Below are 22,895 nucleotides of genomic sequence, written 5' to 3' on the forward strand. Positions count from 1 at the left end.
AGTAGTGAATTTCATGAACGTCCAGTACTACATACTGAGTTCATTTCTGATGAAAACTTGCTAGGAAATAAAAGACGAAAGTAGATCTTATGGCGGAGTCAGGCTTAGCTATCACTCAAGGCAGTAACAGCCCACACTCCCGTTCCGTTCCAGCTTACTGCTAACGTGCCTGTGCAGGCAGCTGATGACGATCCAAGTGCCAAGGGACAGCGCCACTAAGGAGACCCAGACCTACTGATTTCCTCATGGACTGGCCCTGGGTGCTGTCCCCTGTAGCTGTCCCCGATCCCCACACTTGCCTTGTCATGCTGGCTTACAAATATTTTTTTTTTTCTTTTTTAAGAAAGTCACCAGATTGGAGCTGTGCTTGAAAATGAGCCTTCCCAAAGTCTATTTTGGGTCAAGAGGAACACTAGCCCCGCACTACCAAAAAAAAAAAAAGTCACCAGGAACTTCCTATGACTGTAGCAGGTGGAATCCAGTCAGCTCCATGCAGTGTGAAAGGCAAGGGACACTGCCTGCGGAGTCCCCCCCTCCCCCCCACTGAGGACCTTGGGCCACAAAAGGTCAGGGCTTGGAGATGTCTTCAGAGACTGGGGACAGTTCCAGGAGGCCTCAGTAGAGTGACCCAAGAAAGGCGGGAGAGCCCCTGAGAAGGACTCAGAGCTGGGGCGGTGGAGCAGGGGTGCTTGTGTCTTTGGTTTAGTCTCTGGCTGCCACTGCGTCGTCGCAAGGTGTCTTGTAGTCCCCTGCAGACACCCAGGTCAATTAGCCACCACAATCCCAGGCTGCCGTACGGTGCACCAGAGACCACTACCGGCGACTACCACTAGAGGTCCCGCACTGCAGGGATCCTGGCGCTCAACCCTCCTGACCCTTGCTCCTCTCCTTCCCCCACGGCCAAACCAGAAACACACAGCAGAAAGGATGGAGACATTTTTGTGAGTTTTATTAAGGAAGTTACGCAAAGTCTCACAGATCCACAAAGGGAAGGCCCGTGAGAATACGGAGGTCCTCGTTGTCAAAGCGTCAGATGTCGCCAGCTGACGGGTCTCGGACTTCTGGGCTCCGGGATTCCTAAGGCAGAGAAAGAACGAGGCCGGTCCCAGGTATTCCTGGCTTCGGGCCACGGGCTCCCCATGCAAGCGGCGTCTTCATTCATCAGTAGTTCGCGATCCAGGGATGAAAGGAGGCTACGGTCTGGTGGTGTGGGAGAAACCTTATCAGATAAGCAATGTGCGAACATTTTTCTTGTATCAAACATCTTTTACATTGTTTATAGTGCCTTTCAATCCACGAAGAGAGATTGTTCTGCTAGTTCCATACCCAGATACCCACAACAACCAGGGCTGGACAGGAATGAAGCTAGAAATCTGGAACACCATCTAGTTATCCCAGTCGCTGTCAGTCTCCCCAATACTTCCCTCATCATTCCAGGCACCTTAGCCACAATCTGAATAGGAAGAGGAAGGCAGTCAGATGTTTGTATACAAAGGATGGCTTAACCTGCTGTGTCCAAAGTCAGCCTCTGCCCTTTATTTCCTAGAGTTTTACAGAAGAAAAACACTAAATCAGTATGAACTAAAGGTAAATTTTATTCATGAATACAGTTGCTTGTTTGTAATCATACTTTGAAAACTCATAGAGGAATGGAAGCCTAATAAATTAAACCTCCACCTGCAGAGCTGGCATCACGTGTGGGCAGCAGAGCTAGTCTCAGTTGATCTCATTCTGATCCGGCTCCCTGATAATGCACCTGTGTAAGCAGCAAATGATGGGCTAAACTCCTGGGCCCCTCCACCCACATGGGAGACCTGGAAGAAGACAGTACAAGCCCAGTTTCTTTCACTATGGTCATTCAGGAGGAAACAAACATGAGAGATCTCTCTCTCTCCCTTTCAAATAAAATAAATCTTCATCGAGAAACAAAACATCAGTTTAGTTAGATGCAAAATTAGAGTTTCTTATGTGCTTATTCCATAACACACATTTTCCATGAATTTCTTCAAAACCCTTTCTATGTTATCCTCATAGTCATGTGGTGAATTGACATTTCTAAATCTTTGAGGTGAAATAAATTAAATACTCTTGATTTCACACGGCAAATAACAGTGACAGCTCTCTCTGAGCTCACTAGTAGAATGTGGACTACAGTTTTACAATGTTTAATAGCAGTCCCCAACTGCAAAAGTTTCTGAAAATGATCCGTTTTATATGCATTTTGGTTGTTTAGCTCAACGTGGACTAAAATGATGCTGTAGTGTGTTCTTTGCTCCAGAGTAACCTAAGTAGCATGGGAATGAGTGCGTAGTGAATAATACATTGCAGGCTTTCAGAATAAGTTCTTCTGGCCACTTTATGTTCTCCATACTTAGGATTCCACCATACACTGAACCTCAGTGCTTCTATTGAAAGTGTTAGAGTAGCTGTAATTACATAGGGCTTATCTGAGAAACAATCATCTTTAGAATATGAGAATGTTTCTGGCTATGAGGCTGAAAAGCAAGTAACTGAGTACTATTTAGATACACTTTATTCCTTAGATGTACTTTACTGTAGGATTCTGAAGTCACTGCAATATTTCATTAATTATCATTATTTTGTACTGACTCTTCACAGAATAAACTATTGCCAGCACTCGTAATTCTTTCTCTAGTAATGGGTTACATGTGCAAGGTGGTTTCTCTCTTTCTTTCTTTCTTTCTTTCTTTCTTTCTTTCTTTCTTTCTTTCTTTCACTCTCTCTCTCTTTCTTTCTCTCCTCATTTTAAGTATACAATTCACAGGGTCGGTGTTGTGGTATAGGAGGCTGTCACTGCCCGTGACGTCTGTATTCCATATTTGCATGTCAGTTCAAGCCCCTTCTGACCCATCTGCCTGCTAACACACCCTGAGAGGCAGCAGAGGGTGGCTCCAGGGCATGGGCCTCTAGGCAACATAGGAGATGTGCCTGGAATTCCAGGCTCCTGGTTCCAGTCTGGTCTAGTCCTGACAATTCGGGCATTTGTGAGTGTACTGGTGGATGCAAGAATTCTCTGTACTTACATCTGTCTCAGTCACTCTCTTTTTGTTTTTCTGTCTTTCAAATAGATGGAGGCAGATAATAGAGTATTTTTAAAAGATTCATTTATTTGAAGGTCAAAGATACAGAGAGGAGGGGAGATCTTCCATTCGCTCCTTCACTCCCCAAATAGTCACTACAGCCAGGACTAGGCCAGGCTGAAGCCAGCAGCTAGGAACACCAGCCAACTTTCCCACATGGGTGACAGAGACCCAAGGACTTGGGCTACCTTCTCTTGCTTTCCCGGGCACATTAGCAGGGAGCTAGATGGGATGTGGAGCAGCCAGAACAGGGATTGGCACTCATGTGGGTTGGCAACAGCAGACATCACTTCATCCCATTGCACCATCCACAATAATAAATATTTTTGGAGGTCATAATCAAAATATTATTGACAACCAGATGTTAAAGCAGGGAATAATTTTGATCTAGCAGCTGAAGTCTTCCCTTTAAACGTGCCAGAATCCCGTATGGGTGCTGGTTCTAATTCCAGTGGCCCCACTTCCCATCCAGCTCCCTGCTTGTGGCTTGGGAAAGCGGTTGAGGATGGCCCAAAGCCTTGGGACCCGGAAGAGACCCAAAGCCTTGGGAAACCAGGAAGAGGTTCCGGTCTCCTGATTTTGCATCTGCTCAGCTCCGGCCACTGCAGCTGCTTGGAGAGTGAATCACCAGATGGAAGATCTTCCACTCTGTCTCTTCTCTCTGTTTATCTAACTTTCCAATAAAATCAATCTTTAAAAAAAAAAAAAAAAACCTGACATCAAGAGACTGGCCCCATGACATGGTAGGTTAAACCTCAGTTTTGCAGTCCCAGCATCCCCTACAGGTGCTGATTCTAGTCCAAGCTGTTCCATCTCCCATCCAGCTCCTTAGAAATGTGCCTAGTAAAGCAGCAGAAGATGGTCCAAGTCCTCAGGCCTCTTCACTTACATAAGAGAACTAGACAAAGCTTTAAGATGCTGGCTCAGAACTGGCCCGGTTCTGGTCCTTGCAGCCATTTGGGTAATGTGGAAGATTCTTTCTCTTACTCTCCCTCTGTCATTTTCTCTCTCTCTTTCTCTCTATAACTTTGCTTCCAAATAAAATCAATATTTTAAAAATTGACATCAAGATATGAAATAGCTTGTGTACCTTAAAAAAAAAAAACAAAATATATTATCTCAGTGGATTGACCAGAATCACTGGATGTATGATAAAGCTTTCTGTGAGAACACACAAATCCGGGAAATTACGTGGGTCACTAGTGTTGCTTTCGGCCAGAGGAGCAGTGTCTTTTAGATGCCTTTCTTTCTGTTCACTTCCTTGTTTATCTCTCCCACTCCTGTAACTCCAACTTTCAAAATAAGAAAATGAATCTTTCAAAATCAAAACATAGCTAAATGAGAGCTCTGCTGACACAAAAACTCCTGGCAACATTTAGAGGCATTTCACTTCTTTATAAGGTTTAGTAGTCTTGCTGCCTAGAGAGAGAAGTGAACTGCAAATTTCACGTAGTGGCACAACTTGATCAGGACTTCAGGGGAATGCTGCTGGCTATTTTTTGGTCCATTGAGCAGGAGCATCCAGAGCAAAGATGGACAACTGGATACTGCCACAGGACAGCCAACCAGGGTTCACTGCCATGGGCAGGGGCACGCATCCTTTGATGGGGTCACCATCTGCTAGATTCCAAGAGGCAATCAAATCCCAGTGCCCAGTTGCATGCCAGAAGAGATGGGGCTGTAAATTTCCCAATTGTATGGAAATACTGAGTATCATGTTTGCTATAGTAAATGCTGTCATCATGCAGCTGCCGGTTCACATTCAATATCAACTGGTAACTCAGATAACTTATTTGTTAATTTTTTCTCAGATAGATAGCTTCTGTTAAGGAATTCATAATCAAGTCTCTCAGATAATCTACGGCTTTATATTTTGTTGCTTCAAAGCTTAAGTTATTGCATTTTTGCAAAGAACTTTCTGCGCTTACTACACATGAAGTTTATAATTCCAGTGTTTACAAATGCACTGTAAGTTTAATTTCATCTTTAGATACTGTGTGATGCTGTTCCATATTTATCGTTCAAGTCAGGCCCAGTCACTGACCAGAAGAGTGTACATAACCCAATATGAAGATTGGTGGTACAATTGAGTCCTAAGGCCAAATATATCTGCATTGGGCAAATTAATTTGGTTTTCATTCCAGAAGTTTGAACATCATGTTATTTTTAATTTTTTAAAAAAAGAAATGTGCATTACAGGACCAATGGGATGGTTCAACTGGTTAATCTTCCCCTGCAGGTGCCAGCATCCCTTAGGTCCCAGCTGCTCCACTTCCCATCCAGCTCCCTACTTGGGGCCTGGGAAAGTTGTGGAGAATGGCCCAAGGCCTTGGGACCCTACACCTGAAGAAGTTCCTGACTCCTAGCTTTGGATCAGCTCAACTCCTGTCCTTGCAATCATTTGGAATGTGAGTCAACAGACAGAAAATCTTTCTCTCTGTATCTGCTTCTCTCTGTAAAACTGCTTTCCAGTGAAAATTTTAAAAACTAAAATTCTACCATTTGCACCAAAGTAGTCCCAACTAGAGACCTTATGCTCAGTGAAATAAGTCAATCCCCAAAGGATAAATACCATATGTTCTCTTTGATATAAGGCAACCTTCATGCAAAATACAATGTAAATAGATATATAGACAAACGTATACATACACATATTCTCATAAATGAACTGTATAATGCAGACTTGCATACAGGGAAAGGAAGACATGTTGCAATTTGTATCTCCAATCCCAAATGAAACTGCTAGATGTATCTTGACCACAGGATGCTAAACTACCATTTTTTATACATACAACGCCATGGTACACTAACTGGCAGAATGTTGGACTTGTGACTCTTGCTGAAGGATTATACTATTGAGGAGAGGAGAGGAAATTCCTTTTGCCTGTGGAACCATATCATAAAAAATAATAATAATTTTAAAAATAAACAAAAATAGGGTTTAAAAATACATGCTCTATCAATATGGCTTTTGCCTCTACAAATAGTGAACTTTTCTTCTATTTGGGATTAGGTTTTGGAACTGAACACTTGACCCTCAAGGTTGCCTCCCAAATCACGCTTCCGGATTCTCTCCCACTCCACCCAAACCTCAGCACCCCATGCCTGCACCGTGCCTTTCTCCCTGAGTTTGAGTGTAAGCTCCATGCAGCCACTGTTTGGTTCACAGAGTTCTGCAGAGCGGCATTCAAACACCGCTATCTCCTCAGTATTTGGGATTCCCAATTGGCTAGTGGCGGAACTAGTACAGCCGGGCAGACAGGGTCTAGCCCCAAGGGACGCCTTCTCTCAGCGACCGGCATTCCGAGCTCTGCGCCTGGGTCTTACCTCTAACAGCAGCGGCAGAAACGCTACAAGAATTTAGCTTAGGGACGATTTCTGTTAAGAAGGCGAAAGCGACGTGAACACGTAGATCCAAAAGGTCCCCAATTTGCGTCTCGCAGGGCAGACGGGTTCCGGTCCCCATCTGCTCCTGCGGAATCCTCTGGCCAGAGATCCTTGCGGAAATCGCGAGGCTTCCAGGCAGCTCTGACCAGAGGAGAAGGCAGCACGCCACTCCACTCCACCACCTGCAGCGGCTGCCAGGAGTCGGCTCCACCACCTCAGCTCAGGATCGTGTCCTGTGTCCCCGGCGCGCGGCGACGGAGCCGCTGGAGGCTACGGATGCGGACGAGGCTGGGGCTCCGCAGTGGCTCCGTCCTTTCCGAGGGACGGGACTCTGCACCCCTCCTGAGTCTCAAGGTGCAGTGCGCCCTGAAACATCGCTGGATCTGTGACGATGCCCTGTGCAGAGTTTCCGGGGAGTGTGGAGGACAGGTCCTCTCGGAGCAGTCCCTGGAGAAACAGAAAGAGAGCCGTCCGGGTACCGCGTAGACCGACCCGACCGCCCGAAATTAGAGCAAGAAAGCCAAGTCGGGTCTCTCTACACTGGAGCCCGGAGAGCGCCTCCAGCGCAGCGAGATTCTCCAGGAGACCGAAGGCTCTAAGCTTCTGGGAGCCTCGCTGGGATCCGCCGCCCCTGGAGACGCAGCATCCTGGCCCCCAAATCCCTGGCTCCTGTTGACCTGTTGGGAAAGAACTCCCCCAGGAAGCTGGGATAATTGTGCACTTACTGTTGACCTGTTGGGAAAGAACTCTCCAGGAAGCTGGGATAATTGTGCACTGACTGATACCCTGTAAATAATAATAATACAGATTATCCGTGGGAAAGAAAAATTCACAATGTTTAGTGGGGGACTCCCCGTTTCAACACTAACAAAAGCTTCAGTAACAAACCACTGTGGTGCTGATACACAAACAGATAAACAAACCCCAAGGCATAGCAAACCTATCAATGAGCGTATAACAAACCCACCTAAATAATGGGTAAATTATTTTAGACAAGTTTAGGAGAACTATACAATGAAATAAAGAAGTCTTCTTGGGCCCGGCAGCGTGGCCTAGGGCTTAAGTCCTTGCCTTGAAAGCGTAGGGATCCCATTTGGGCACCGATTCTAATCCTGGCGGCCCCACTCCCCATCCAGCTCCCTGCTTGTGGTCTGGGAAAGCACTGAGAACGGCCCAAAGCCTTGGGACCCTGCACCCGCGTGGCAGACCCTGGAAGAGGTTCCTGGTTCCCGGCTTCAGATCAGCGCAGTACCGGCCGTTGAGCTCACTTGGGGAGTGAATCATCGGGCGGAAGATCGTCCTCTCTGTCTCTCCTCCTCTCTGTATATCTAATTTTGTAATAAAAATAAATAAATCTTTAAAAAATAAGAAGTCTTCTTAATTAACTGCACACATTTTTCAAAGTGTAAGTGCACATCGAAAATAGTGAAATAGGACCTACTTGTAACACCCTGCACACCAATTCGAAGCTGTTAATAAGCACTAAAACTATAGACTTTACAGCAGGAGGCAAACTGCAACATGCTGGATTTGCAAGAATTTTGTAATTATGACTCCTAGAAAACTGCACTGCAGGTGAAATTCATGAGTATGACAGGCTACAAAAACAGGAGACAAACTCTACTTCCTGAAGATGTAAAGCTTGACATGCATTGAAAGACACTGTCAGTCATGTAAAAAGATGTATGACGGGAACAAATAATTGCACATGGTGACTCCAATAAAATGTTAATGTTCAAAATATATAAATGACTATTATAGCCAGCAGCAAAAAAAAAAAATTATTAGAAAATGCCCAACGGGATTGAATAAACATTGTTCAACTTTCTTGTAAGTTATTGACTCCATGTCGATACCTCCTTCCTTCCTTCAAGACTTAAATGTATCATTCAATCAAATTAATTCGTTTTCATATAATTTCAATCACAACGATTTATTGTCCCTTAAAATGGTCAAGTCCTAGATTGGCCTCCACACACTTGCACGCCTTCTGATTGGTTCAATGAGTCACCAGGAGTGCATAAAAGTTTGAAGTCGCCGCAGCTTTTGCAAACCTTTCCTTCTCTGACAGCCAGGCCATGGAGCAACCTCTTCCCCGTTGCGTGCGGGAGGCCTGGGACTCTGTCCCAGAGGCTCCGGAGACCAGGGCGTTGCGTTTCTTGAGCAGTGTCTGCTCGGGGCCCTGGCCGCTCCCCTTGTATCCCAGGCTGGGAGAAGCGAAGGAGCAGCCTCTTCCGCGCTGCGTACAGGAGGCCTGGAACTCCGCACCCGAGCCTCAGGGACCCAAGGCGCTGCCACCCCTGAGCAACCGCTACTCTGGACCCTGGCCGCTCCCGCTTTACCCCAGGCTGGGGGAGCCTTGGGGGCCCTTGGGGGACTTGGACGTGAAGCTGCTGTGTAAGCCCTGCGGGCTTCTTGGAGCTTCCTGCCCGCGACACCTGGCACAGCGCACAGCCTCTTGAGACGGTGTGCAGAGCCACCAGCCCGCCCGACGCCCCTGAATTCAGAGACCGAGGCACACACCGTCCTGGAACCTGGCAGACACCTGCCCCGCAACTTGCATTCGCCTCTGGATCCCGAGCTGCTGAGGAATGGAGATTCGGCTTGCCCTGGGGCCACAGTGGCCGGCTGCAGGATCCTTGACGGAATGTGACCCAGGACGGTTCCGTGCTTTCTGCCTTTGGAGCCCTGAAACCTGAGATCTCCTTCAGAAGCCTCCCTGTGACATCAGATGGTTGTAACAGCAACGATCTCCGATCTCCATGCAGCATCGTGCTTCTCTTGATGACTCTGTGAGACTTTCTGTTGCTTCTTGAATAAAATGCATGAAAATGTTCGTTAAAATGTAAGATAATGTCATCATCCTTTGTCCCATGTGTCTGGTTTGGCTGTAGAGGATGGCATGGCTGAGCACCAGCATCCAGGCAGTGCAGGACCCTCCGGAGCTTCCCTCTCCTGGACTGGTGTCCAGCAAGTCTCTGGTGCACAGAAAGGCAAGCAGGAGTCCTGGCTGATTGTTGACCTGGGTGTCTGGGTGGGACCTGCTTGAGATCCAGCAAACAAGCAGCCTTATACAGTTAACACCATCCTAAACTTAAGTCAGGATTTTAGTATATCATGAAAATTTCTTCAGACCATGTTTTAATTTCCACGCTCTGAATCCTAACATACACTGAACCATTAGCTCTACTAAAACTGTTAGAGCAGCTCTGGTTAGGTATTGTGTCAGGAACAATCACCTTTAGAATCTGAATATGTTTCTGCCTATAAAACTGAAAATCAAGTGCTGAATATTGTTTAGGTACACTTCATTGCTTAGACGCACTTTATACTGTAGAATTCTGAGGTCACTGCAATAGTTCTTCAATTATCATTGGTTTGTAAAAAAGCTTTTCACAGAATAAGCTATTGCCTGCACTTCTTCCTTTGGTAATGAACTATATGAGCAAGGTGGGATTTTCTTTGTCTCTGTCTCTCTCTCCCTCCCCTGTCTCCTGCTGTCATTTTGAGTGTAAAATTCACAGGGTGGGGACTATGGCACAGGATGATGAGTCACTCACTGTTTGTGATGCCTGCTTTTCTTCATATTCTTGTCAGTTCAAGTTCCTGCAACTGCCTTTCTTACCAACTTCCTGTTAAAAACCCTAGGAGGCAACAGAGGGTGACTCCAGGCCATGGGCCCCCAGGCAACTTTGGGGATGTGAACTCCAGACTCCTGGCTCAAATCCTGTCCGGTCCTGATAATTCAAATGTTTGCGGGTGAACTGGTGGAAGCAAGAACTCGCTTTTGTTTTAAGATTTCTTTATTTTTTGTTCAAAAGGTAGACTTACAGAGAGAGGGGAGGGAAGACGGAGATAGAAAGATATTCAAGATGCTAATTCACTCCCCAAATGGAGCTGAGCCAATGCAAAGCCAGAAACCAGGACCTTTTCCTGAGTAATCTTGATGGTTGAAGGGTGCCAAATTTTGGGGCCATTTTCTACTGGTTTCCCAGGACACAAGCAAGGAGCTAAACAGGAAGTGGTGCAGCTGAGACTAATTGGCTTGCATATTGGATGCCAGCACTTGCAGGGAGGAGGATTAACCAATTGAGCCAAGCCCTGGGCCCAAGAATTCTCTGTGTTTACATCTACCCCAATCAATGTCTTTCTGTTATTCTGTCTTTCAAGTAGATAAACACAGATAACAGAGTATTTTAAACAGAGTATTTTAAATTTTAGATAAAGGCAGATAACAGAGTATTTTAAAAAGATTTATTTATTTATTTTTAAGATTTGTTTAGGGCCTAGCAGATAAAGTCCTCGCCTTGAACGCACATGTCCATATGATCCATATGGACACCAGTCCTAATCCTGGCAGCTCCACTTCCCATCCAGCTCCCTGCTTGTGGCCTGGGAAAGCAGTCGAGGATGGCGCAATGCTTTGGCACCCTGCACCCCTGTGGGAGACCTGGAGTTCCTGGCTCCTGGCTTCGGATCAGCATAGCATCGGCCGTTGCGCTCACTTGGGGAGTGAATCATCGGGCAGAAGATCTTCCTCTCTGTTTCTCCTCCTCTCTGTATATCTGACTTTGTAATAAAAATAAATAAATCTTAAAATAAAAAGATTTGTTTAAACACAGAGATACAGAGAGGAGGAGAGATCTTCCATTCGCTCCTTCACTCCCCAAATAGTCACTACAGCCAGGACTAGGCCAGGCTGAAGCCAGCAGCTAGGAACACCAGCCAACTTTCCCACATGGGTGACAGAGACCCAAGGACTTGGGCTACCTTCTCTTGCTTTCCCGGGCACATTAGCAGGGAGCTAGATGGGATGTGGAGCAGCCAGAACAGGGATTGGCACTCATGTGGGTTGGCAACAGCAGACATCACTTCATCCCATTGCACCATCCACAATAATAAATATTTTTGGAGGTCATAATCAAAATATTATTGACAACCAGATGTTAAAACAGGGAATAATTTTGACCTAGCAGCTGAAGTCCTCCCTTTAAATGTGCCAGAATCCCGTATGGGTGCTGGTTCTAATTCCAGTGGCCCCACTTCCCATCCAGCTCCCTGCTTGTGGCCTAGGATAGCAGTTGAGGATGGCCCAAAGCCTTGCGGCCCGGAAGAGACCCACGTGGGGGACCCGGAAGGGCTCCTGGCTTTGAATCAGCATAGCTTTGGCCATTGCAGCTGCTTGGAGAGTGAATCACCAGATGGAAGATCTTCCACTCTGTCTCTCCTCCTCTCTGTATATCTGACTTTGCAAATAAGTAAATAAATCTTTTTAAAATAGAGAATAATTTCTATACCTTAACAAATAAAAACTATGTTTTTTTTTTTTTAATCAAAGTAGATTCACTAGAATCAGAGAACTTAGAAGGAGGTTTTGCGTAAGAACATGAAAAAACAGAGCAGGAAATGTTGTGGATCCTTCCTCTAAAGTAGCAGCCTGCTGTGACTCCAGCCTGTCCTCCCCTGAGCTGGCACATACATGGCTCAACAGCCCACCCAGAGACCAGCTGTGTGAGCATGGCTGACAGCTTTAAGGATGTGCTAGCAACTTGCACATCTATATTGCTATGAGAATTGAATCTCGGAACTAGCTGTTGTTTTTTGTTTCTTCTTTTCCTCCTCCAAGGCAGGATGTAAAAACTTGCAAACCCAAAGCCTGGTAGACGCTTCCCTGGGACTGTCAGCCTGGCTTTCCCTGCCTGTGCAGGACCACTTGAGCCTCAAGCTTCTCTCCCTATCAAGCTTTTGGAGTCACCACCCAAACCTTCTCTCAAACACGTGCTCTGCTTAGCCCCCCTACACACACACACACACACACACACACTGCTCTCTCTCCTCCATTGTTGGATTTCAGCCTGTCCTCCACAAGCCCATGACCTTTGGTTCACAGTCAGAATTCTACAGAGCAGCATCTTACTGCACTATCTCGGTATTTTGAATTTCTCCCTGGGTTCCATTCTAGCTCAGGAATCGCTGCCAGCAGCGCGACCAGTACAGTGCACACAGACAGTTGAGGTCTCACCTTCACTCAACAACCCCCTAGTCCCGGCTCTGCACCTGGTCTTGCCCCCAACAGTCACGGCCCGAATGCCACAAAAATTTAGCTTAGGGATGAAAGAAACCTAGATTTTAAAATTCAAAGGTTCAATTTGCCTCTTCCATCAGCATTGCAGACGTTCCTGTCTGCTCCCGGCAAGTCCCTCTGTGCAAAGATATGAAGATGAAATCTCTGGGCTGCTGGGCAGCGCAGGCGGGAGGGGAACGCAGCTTTGGCGTGGCGGATCCCACCCAGCTCGAATCCACCGCAAGGCAGTCGGTCCGTGGTTGCTCCAGAAGGAAGGAGTTACCAGTGACACTCAGGCGCGCCCTCGGCCCAGGAAATCGCCTGGGTCTCTAGCAGGCTGGGGCGGGCAGCAGGTTGAGACTCAGCGCTCCTCCGGGGTCTTAAGGTTCGGTGTGTTCTGGGAAGATCCCTGGTAAAAGACCAAGCGAAGAGTCTCGGAGAGTGTGGCGGGCAGGATGCCGCGGAACTCTGGGCTGTCCCTGGAGAACTCGAGCAATTCCACACAGAAAGAAAGCGTCCAGGGTTCGGCTTAGGCTGACCCGACGGCTTCCAGACCCTGTTGGCCAGATTGCACGCTGGACGCCACCACGACTAAGTACAATGACCGAAAGGATGAGTTCTGCCGCCGCCACTGCAGATGCAGTTCTGGCTCCCAAATCTGTGGCTCTATTGCCAGGAAGGAAAAGACCAAAGCTGCAGAACGCGTCAGGAAGCTGGAATAATCGTGCATTTTTGAGTTCCCTGTATATGCCAATAATTTTTTTTCTCTATCAAGAATATTTCTAAATATTTTAAAACATTAGCCAGCTCACTCCCCTGTGCTGCTTCTAAACTTAATACAAAGCTTCAGCAACAAACCGTTGTCAACTGGCACACAAACAACTTCAGTAGAGCGAGCCTTCCTTGGGAGGGAGCAGTGAGCCCATAACAGCCTATTAACAAACCCTCGTAAATGTGTGCAAATGATTTTAGACAAGACTAAACTATTAAGTGGGGAAACGAGTCTTCTTTTATTAAAAAAAAAAAAAAACTTACTTATTTTTACTGAAAGGCAGTGTTACACAAAGAGAAGGAGACAGCAAGAGATCTTCCATGCGCTGTTCACTCCGTAAACGGCCACAGCCTGCAGAGCTGCTCAGGCACACACTCAAGAACCAGGAAATTCCCTTGGGTCTCCAATGAGGGTGCAGGAGCCAAAAGGCTTGGGCCATCTTTCTCTGCCAAGGCTGGCACATTAGCAGGCACCTGGGGCAGAAAGAGAGGGAGAAACCAGAACTTCAGTTGAGGTACACATGGAATTCAGGAACCAATAGGAAACTTACACTCCGATGCCATGACACTAGCTACAAGAAATGGTCTTCATTCACTGCACACTGGAAAGTGTAACAAAGAGGTACACGTGCAACTCCATGAAATTGGACCACTTTCTAACACTCTGTAAATTCATGAGAATTAACTCAAAATGTTTAGTATAAGCACTAAAACTATAGACTTTAAAACAGGAAACTTACACCAAAACTCCTAGATTTGGCAAGGATTTCGAGAATATGACAGCTCCACATAGGCTACAAAAGAGACAGGAGACAATTGGACTTCGGAAAAATGTAAATCTTGGGGCCCATCCATAACCTAGTTTCTAAAGTCCTTGCCTTCACACGCTGGGACCCCATATAGGTGCCAGGTCTAATCCTGGCTGCTCTACTTGCCTTCCACCTCCCTACTTGTGGTCTCCGAGACCAGTTAAAGAGTTAAGGATGGCCCAAAGCCTTGGGACCCTGCACTGTGTGTGCAAGACCCAGAAGAAGCTCCTGGATCCTGGCTTCAGGTCACCTCAGCTCCAGTTATTAGGGACACCTGGAGAGTAACCCAGCGGATTGAAAATCTTCATTTTTGTCTTTCCTTCTGTCTGTTTATCTAACTTTCCAATAGAAATAAATTTTAAAATATGTAAATCATGTCATGCATTGGGAAATAATATCAAACATGTAAAAAGATACATGATCAAAAAAACCAATAAAGTATTCATATACAGAATACACAAAGCACTCAGGTAACTCAGTAGCTAAAACAAACAAGAAATTTGACAGCAAAATTACTAGAATGATTAATTACTTTTATAATGAAGGCATACTAATTGCCCATAAATACATGAAAAGATTCCCAGCATAACTAAGTATTTGAAAATCTAAACCACAATAAAATCTTCCTTACAAACATTGCATGGCTACTATGAAAACCAAATGTTGGTGAGAATGTACAGAAATTATACTCTGTGCCCAGTTAGAGAGATAGTGCAATCATAGAGCTGCTGCAGAAACACTGTGATGGCTATAAATTTAAAATATTGCATTACCATATGACCCAACAGTTCCACTCTGAGTATATTTGTAAAACATTAGTTTTATTTCAAATAAATGTTTGCAAAATCATGCTTAGGGCAACATCATTCCCACACAGAGTTAAAACACGCAAGACTCCATCAACAAAAGAATGAAAAAGCAGAATTGACATATTAGTGCAGTGGACTAATGTCCAGCCTTAACAAAGAAGGAAATTTTAAAGCCAGCTTTGTGGAATTACAACCAGAGTTTTCTACTTAAGCACTTGTACCACAAGCTGATGTGTTTCTGGAGAACCCAATCTCTACACTTTCCCTAGCAATCCACCAGTTCCACCACCACTGGACTGAAACACAAAACTATCAGGTCTCAAGGAGATTCTCAATTCCCAGTGCACACAGGGAACTCACTGCTGACAGACAGAAGAGGGAGATCAGAGAAAGTATTGGTCTTGAAGAACTCTAGGCATTGTGAAAGTGGGTCTATTTGCTAATATTCTGAGCTCCAAACTTACTGGTTAGCTAGGACATCATACTTCTCAAGAGAAAAAGCAAGTAAAAGCATCCGCTCCATCATAGGGTCTAAAAGGTAAAAAGACATTTAAAAAAAAAAAAACCTGACAATTAATGGCTCCAGAAACTAGCCATCTTTTCAATGATCTCAAGCAATATGAGGAGCCAAGAAAGCCCATCAGAGAGCTTCCATTCCCTTTGGCATCCAGAGATTCCCTGACCCTGGAGACATGCTGGTCACACCCTGATCCAAACTGAGGACAGGACACACAGGGTCCAGCAAAACCCGTGCAACAACAGACTCTGCTCATTTGTGTTAGGACACCTGAAATCTTGCACCACCTGCCCCATCCACTGGCCTTGTACACCTGTGTCTTCATACATTTTCTTTCTTTTTTTTTTTAAGATTTATTTTATTTTTATTGGAAAGGCAGATGTACACAGAGAGGAGAGACAGAGAGGAAGATCTTCCGTCCGATGATTCACTCCCCAAGTGAACGCAACGGCCGATGCTATGCCGGTCCAAGCCAGGAGCCTCTTCTAGGTCTCCCACGCGGGTGCAGGGTCCCAAAGCCTTGGGCCATCCTCGACTGTTTTCCCGGACCACAGGCAGGGAGCTGGAAGGGAAGCCGGAAGGGAAGCGGGGCTGCCGGGATAGAACCGGCGCCCATAGGGGATCCCGGGCGTGCAAGGCGAGGACCTTAACCACTGCGGCATCGTGCCAGGCCCTTCATACATTTTCAAAGTGAGCATCACCCTATAATATCACTAGGGCCATTGCCCTTTTGCATCTGTCACTGCCTCAATAAAATGGATGGAAACGGCATCTTGCTCCTGTGTGTTTGTTTGTCTGTGGGGGCAATACGGGCTGCAAGGCTCAGGGCAGCTGAGCACCAGCATCCAGGCAGTGCACAGCCTTCCATGACTTACCACGGGGGGACACAGAGGGCAGGAAGGGTTCCAAAGCACACTGGGTGTCTGTGGGAGATCTCAAGGACATACACAAAGGAATGGAACCGCTGTTGCATTTGCACACTGAGCCTGAGACACAGGTGCTCAGGCACCTGCAGCCCCATCTCTGAGTCCTTCTCAAGGTCTCCCATGACCCCCCTCAGGCCACTCTTCTCAGGACTCTTGGCAATGAGCCCCAGCATATTAAACAAAAGTTCTCAATATTCATCCCCCTTGAGCTTATGACAGTCACCACAAATTTTCCCATAAACTAAAGCACTCCAATTATCACGTGTCTCTTTCTGTCTACTCTGAATAACTCAATTGTCAGGATGGGCGCTGTGCTCCAGAGGGCTAAACTCTGGTGATGCCTGCATCCCACTGGGAAGTGCCTGAGTGCTGGCTGAAGCTCTCTAGGCAGTGTCCTGATCCAGCTTCCTCCTAACACACTGGGGAAAGGCAGTGGCTTCCCACTTGGATCCCTGCCACTCCTTGGAGAGTGCTTGTTGCAGCGCCTGCTTCCCAGCTCAGGCTGCCCCAGCACTGGCTGCTATGGACATGGAGAAACTGGGGCAGTGGTGATTGAGCTCTTTCTCTCTGCCTCCCTCCCTCCCTCCTTCCCTCCTTCCTTCCTTCCCTCCAGCCCTCCAATAATCCTCTGCTGTCAGTGTGCCTTTTCCCTAAATCAACCGTCACTAATCCTGAAAGTGGAGACTTTCTAAGTATCGCAATTCACTCCAAGCGTGTGTGGAGTACATCTAGTTTGAGGAGAATTGGCCAAAGTGAGTCTAGGTGAACTCATCCCCGATGATAGCGTTGCCTTTCTATCCCATCATCTTAGGTCATTGGCTAATAGGATTAAAGACCCGCCCAGTGTTTGTTTTCTGATAGGACTTCCAGGAGACCAGAGCTATATAAACAGAGAACAGACCTCAGGAGACACAGTGCCTCTGGCTAGGCTTGGTGGAAAGGTCTTTCTGCTCCTGTCCACACTGGTCTTCCTCACCATGTCGAGAGGTGGCCCTGCACGGAACTACGACTGCACTGTCTACGTGGGGAACTTACCGACAGACATCAGAACCAAGGACATCGAGGATGTGTTTTACAAATACGGCGCTATCCGCGACGTCGACCTCAAGAATCGCCGCTGGGGACCGCCCTTCGCCTTCGTCGAGTTCGAGGACCGGCGGGACGCGGAGGACGCGGTGTACGAGCGCGACGGCTACAATTTCGATGGAAACCGTCTCCGGGTGGAGTTTGCACGGAGCGCCGGTGGTTCGGGTGGATGGGGTCGAGCGCCCCGAGACCGCTATGGCCCCTCATCCCGGCGGTCTGCCTATCGCGTGGTGGTCTCTGGACTGCCCCACACTGGAAGCTGGCAGGATTTAAAGGACCACATGCGGGAGGCAGGTGATATATGTTATGCCGATGTCCACCGAGACGGCACCGGTGTCGTGGAGTATGTACGGAAAGAAGATATGACCTATGCAGTTCGAAAACTGGACAACACGAAGTTTAGATCTCACGTGGGAGAAACTGCCTACATCCGGGTTAAAGCGGATGGGCCCGGAAGTTCCAGTTCTGGCAGATCTCCATCTCGAAGCAGATCTCGTCCTGGCAGCAGAAGCCGCAGCAGAAGCCGCCGCAGCAGAAGTCGCAGCAGGAGCCGCAGTTCCTTCTCAGGCAGAAGCAGAGGATCGCCGCGCCATTCTTACCGTCTTAGCAGATCTCGCTCACGTACATAAGATGCTTGGGTTGGTAACACTTATTGTATACATGTTGTATACAATTTTTTTTATTCGGTACCATCTTCCTTCCTTCCTTCCTTCCTTCCTCCCTCCCTCCCTCCCTCCCTCCCTCCCTTCCTTCCTTCCTTCCTTCCTTTCTTTCTATCTCAATTCAAACAGTTTTGGTGCGAATGGGCTGTTCTTGTGTAAAATCCCCTTGCTCCTAACAACTACATCCCCCTCCTGTCTCTGATAAATTGTATGTTAAGGGGTGTCATAGACAGGATTGTTTAAACTTAGTTAATTCTCCATGCCCTTCAGACTGCGACATTGCGATGTCTGTCTGTTTGCTCTGTTTGGATGAACTGGGATTTGGGAACTGTTTGTGATTATCTGACCTGGGGACGTTCTTTTGCTTATCTTGCTTTCCATGTGTCTTTCTGCAGACATATCTGAAGAGATGGATTAAGGATGGACTTGGATTGTGGAGCACATCTCAACTATTTTGGGATGGCCAAACGGAGGATTGAGGAGGATGGGCTCAACACTGGAGGCAACGTTATGATTTCAAGTGTTATTGTCCCAGGTGAAACTGGGATGAAAATACAAAGGTTAAAATTGAATATATTTAACTCAAAATATTTGCAAACTGCTTCTTAATGCAGTTACCCTTGGCTACAATTGCAGTGTTGTCTACCTTGGCAATTATGGCCTAATTGTATTGCCCATTTGTTAACAATTCATTTTGCTCCCCTCACCCCCCCCCCCTATTTTTTGGTTTGTTTTAAAAGGGACTAATTTGGGAAAAATTGGTTAATGTGTCTCAGAACTTAAGTTACAACTGTTATGTGTGACCTACTGTTGGTGTACATATGGGTACAGGGTGTCAGTGATTCCAGTGAGACAGAGCATACTATCAATACTGCTAAACCTGCATGTCCTCTGTGTGACTGATAGAGCATTGCTATATCGTTTTTTAAAGACAAAATGAAAGCAGAATGTTGAGTTCCAGCATTTTGGTGTAGATAGTCTAGCGTCACATTCCCCATAAAATAGTGTCCATACTTGACTCATGTTTGAAACACTTTAATTTACAAGTTAGATTGCAAATGGAAGAGTCGCATCTAAGTTAGGCTTAGGTGGGTAGCAATACCACTTAATTTTACAACTACATAACTTTGCAACCACAAAATCTGTAATGTGCTGTTAAGAAACTAATGTTGGCATTGGACTGTAAATAGAAGATGCTGCTTCAATTAGTCTCTAAGATGGTTAAATTTCTAAGGTTTATCTGATCACCATTCAGAAACTTGTTTTGGGGACTTTGATGACTATTTACATCTGTTAAAGTGATGACAGACATAATGCATCATTCCCCAGAAACCCTTTTTGATGAAAGTGTCTAACCTTTTGCCTCCTCTGTTTTGGCTTTGCTGCTTCTAAAGGTTTGGACTGGAGAGGGCTCACTGGATTCCAATGCTTGGAGCTGGATCATTGGATTCAAATCATGATCTGGGGAGGATATGGAGGATGAATTACAAGGATTCATGGAGTGAGATCAAATGTCCAGGAACATTGGGGTGGATTCCTGCCTCAACCAAACCATATTTGTGTGGATTTTTTTTTTTTTAATTCAACTGAATTGGTTATTCCAAAGAACTTTTTTTTCTTTTTTTTTTTTTTTTTTTTTTTTTTTTTTGGCTGATTGGGGCCATTAAGATACAAGATGGAATTGTGTTTTGCATTTTTTGATAAAAGCAGCAAAGCGAGGATGTGGAGATAATACACTGGAACAATCTCCTTGGAAGGATTCAGCACGAGTAGATGGTAAACATTCAAGGGACAAAGGGACTGGTTGTTTAAAATAGTAATCAGTAAGTCACTTCTAAGTTTAAATAAAACACAATTGGAGTTGAAATTGTTTGCAACTGACTATTGCTGTTATTCTTTAAGAGAAAATAAATTTTTTTTTTTTTTTTAAAGAACTATGCCTGGTTGTCTTTTTTGCTTTTCTTGCAAGAACCTAACTGGGTTGACTAGTCTATCAATACTTTGAATTGATAAGGCTCTTGATTCTTGAGTTTGTTTAGTAAATTGAAGCTTCTTGAAAGGCAATTACTAATAAATAGTTTTAACTCTCGTTATTGACTGTGAAAATCTTAAGATAAAAGATGAGATAATGCAGTTATTTATATGTAATGAGCAAATGGGTAGCTAGTCTTCAAAGAAAGAACTCAATTCTTTGCCTAAGAGTGAATAAGAACTTGATGGACTTGAGTGTGAAACTGGTTGATGGGTAGTAAATTAACGTTAGCTTGAAAATAGCCTTTGGGGGCCCGGCGCGGTGGCGCAAGTGGTTAAAGGTCCTCCCCTTGCACGCCCGGGATCCCATATGGGCGCCGGTTCTAATCCCAGCAGCCCGCTTCCCTTCCAGCTCCCTGCCTGTGGCCTGGGAAAGCAGTCGAGGACGGCCCAGAGCTTTGGGACCCTGCACCCGCGTGGGAGACCCGGAAGAGGCTCCTGGCTTCGGATCGGCATAGTATCGGCCCGTTGCGCTCACTTGGGGAGTAAATCATCGGACGGAAGATCTTCCTCTCTGTATATCCGCCTTTCCAATGAAAAAAATAAAAATAAATCTTTGAAATACAAAAATGAAATGAACGGGCACAGAGAATAACTGGAAATGATAGCCTTTTTGTGGGCCCGGCGCGGTGGCGCAGTGGTTAAGGTCCTCGCCTTGCACGCCCAGGGTCCCATATGGGTGCCGGTTCTATGGTTCTATTGCGGCGGCCCCGCTTCCCTTCCAGCTCCTTGCCTGTGGTCCGGGAAAGCAGTCGAGGACGGCCCAAAGCTTTGGGACCCTGCACCCGCGTGGGAGACCCGGAAGAGGCTCCTGGCTTGGATCGGCCGTTGTGCTCACTTGGGGACTGAATCATCGGACGGAGGATCTTCCTCTGTCTCTCCTCTCTGTATGTCCGCCTTTCCAATAAATAAATAATAAAAATAAATCTTTTTAAAAAATGAATCCAATCTTGGTTTTCTCTGCCGGGATCTTGGTTCTCTACCAAAACAGTGATGACTAGCTTGTTTTATGGCCCCTTAGATGCTTGGGGTTTTTGTTTTTGTTTTTGTTTTTATTTTTTTTTTCAATTTATTTTTGAAATTTATCATACAATTTTCTGTAGTCTGGCATTCCCCTCCCCAGTTTCCAACCCAAATTGCTTTTTCACATAATGTCACAACTCTTTATAAGGAGTTACAACTCCTTCAGTCTGCTACTTAGGTGTGTCCTGACATTGCTAGTACAGACACTGTCGGACAATCCTTCATCCCGTTGTGTAGATATATCCAACACTTTCGTTGGGAGTCCATCTTTTGTTTGGAAGCAGAGATGCATGTTGCATTGTATCTTCACTTCTGGATATGGTAGTCTCCATTACTCCACCACTATACATTCCAATATGCATGATGGATTTTTTATGTTACAAATAACTAAATCTTAACATTTCCGTTGCGTGCTGATTCTTGTGGGAAGCTGAACTTCAGGTAATTTTAAAGCTGGAGAAAACCTTCAGTAATTTTGGTAGTGAACGTGAACTCCAATAGTGATGCCCACAAAGTTACTCAGTAAGCTCCTTTTAGTGAAGCTTATGCAGTCTCAGGACGTGAAAGGATGTTGAGAACTAGGATTTAAGTGCATAGTGTAGTGCACTAGCTGTTCTTGTGCAAGAATTAAAATGCAATGGCCAAGAGGCAGAATTCCATGTGGCATGCTTAATTTCTAGTACTGCTTTACATTAAGTAGAGAACCCAGGTTATAGATAACCATGATTATGAAAAGTTAATGAACACTAGATTAAACAAGTATAAAATCATCTATGTTGAATGTTCATTAATCGGACCACAGTAGCCTTCCTTCAGGATTGAGTCTTAAGCTAAGCTCTAATCCCATTTTGAAATAATTAAACCTGATTGACTATATATATATAGGTTAATGGTGAAGATAGAACTCAAGAATACAGTTTAAGAAAACATTTATTTTTATTTTATTTTTATTAGAAAGTCAGATACAGAGAAAAGGAGAGGTAGAGAGGAAGATCTTCCATCTGCTGATTCACTCCCCAAGCAGCAATAATAGCCAGAGCTGCACTGATTCAAAGCCAGGAGCCCAGAGCCTCTTCTGGGTCTACAATGCGGGAGCAGGGCTGCAAGGCTTTGGGCCGTCCTCAACTGCTTTCCCAGGCCACAGGCAGGGGAGCTGGATGGGAAAGGGGGCCTCCAGGAATAGCACTGACACCCCTATGGGATCCAGGAGCTTGCAAGGCTAGGACTTCAGCCACTAGGCTACCGCTCTGGGCCCTAGAGCATGCTTTTGTAGTTAATGTAATAAGAAGCTAAAAGCAGCCAGGCAGGAATAACTGCCCTTTTTCATGCTGATTTTAGTCTTAGACATATATTTAAAAAAAAAAAAAACAGCCATACCTTTTTTGCGCTACATAAGCTGCCTTGGCAGCATTTTCTCCATTTCATTTTTGTATCAATAAAATATTTTAGGGAAACTATTTTATTTTCCTACTAGGGAAAAACAAAGTATTTTAAGAAACAATTAATTATACCATCACATTGAACAACTCAGCTTACTGTTCAGCCCACATTCTATTGCAGAACAAAACCTAAGGCCGATTTTCTGGCTCCTAACTGAATGGGATCTGAGATTTGTTTTACACATACTACACTTTTGAAGGATTTTGTTAGGAAATTCCAACAGTGTCGCACTAAAACTCAGTTTTTTTTCTCCAAAGTGTTAAACACTT

At 45.5% G+C, this 22,895-nt stretch overlaps 1 protein-coding gene across 1 annotated transcript; it reads left to right on the top strand.

The window, feature by feature from the left end:
- Positions 1 to 17,361: 17,361 nt before the first annotated feature.
- LOC121154388 (serine/arginine-rich splicing factor 1-like) lies at positions 17,362 to 18,550 on the top strand. The gene is made up of 2 exons (XM_040977335.1): positions 17,362 to 18,091; positions 18,528 to 18,550. Exons 1-2 carry the CDS (start codon positions 17,362 to 17,364, stop codon positions 18,548 to 18,550), a joined length of 753 nt encoding a protein of 250 aa, XP_040833269.1.
- The last annotated feature ends 4,345 nt before the right edge of the window (positions 18,551 to 22,895 follow it).

Source organism: Ochotona curzoniae, unplaced genomic scaffold (genome assembly GCF_017591425.1).
Source record: "Ochotona curzoniae isolate NIBS_2020 unplaced genomic scaffold, NIBS_Ocur_1.0 contig_2754, whole genome shotgun sequence".
Classification (NCBI taxonomy): domain Eukaryota; kingdom Metazoa; phylum Chordata; class Mammalia; order Lagomorpha; family Ochotonidae; genus Ochotona; species Ochotona curzoniae.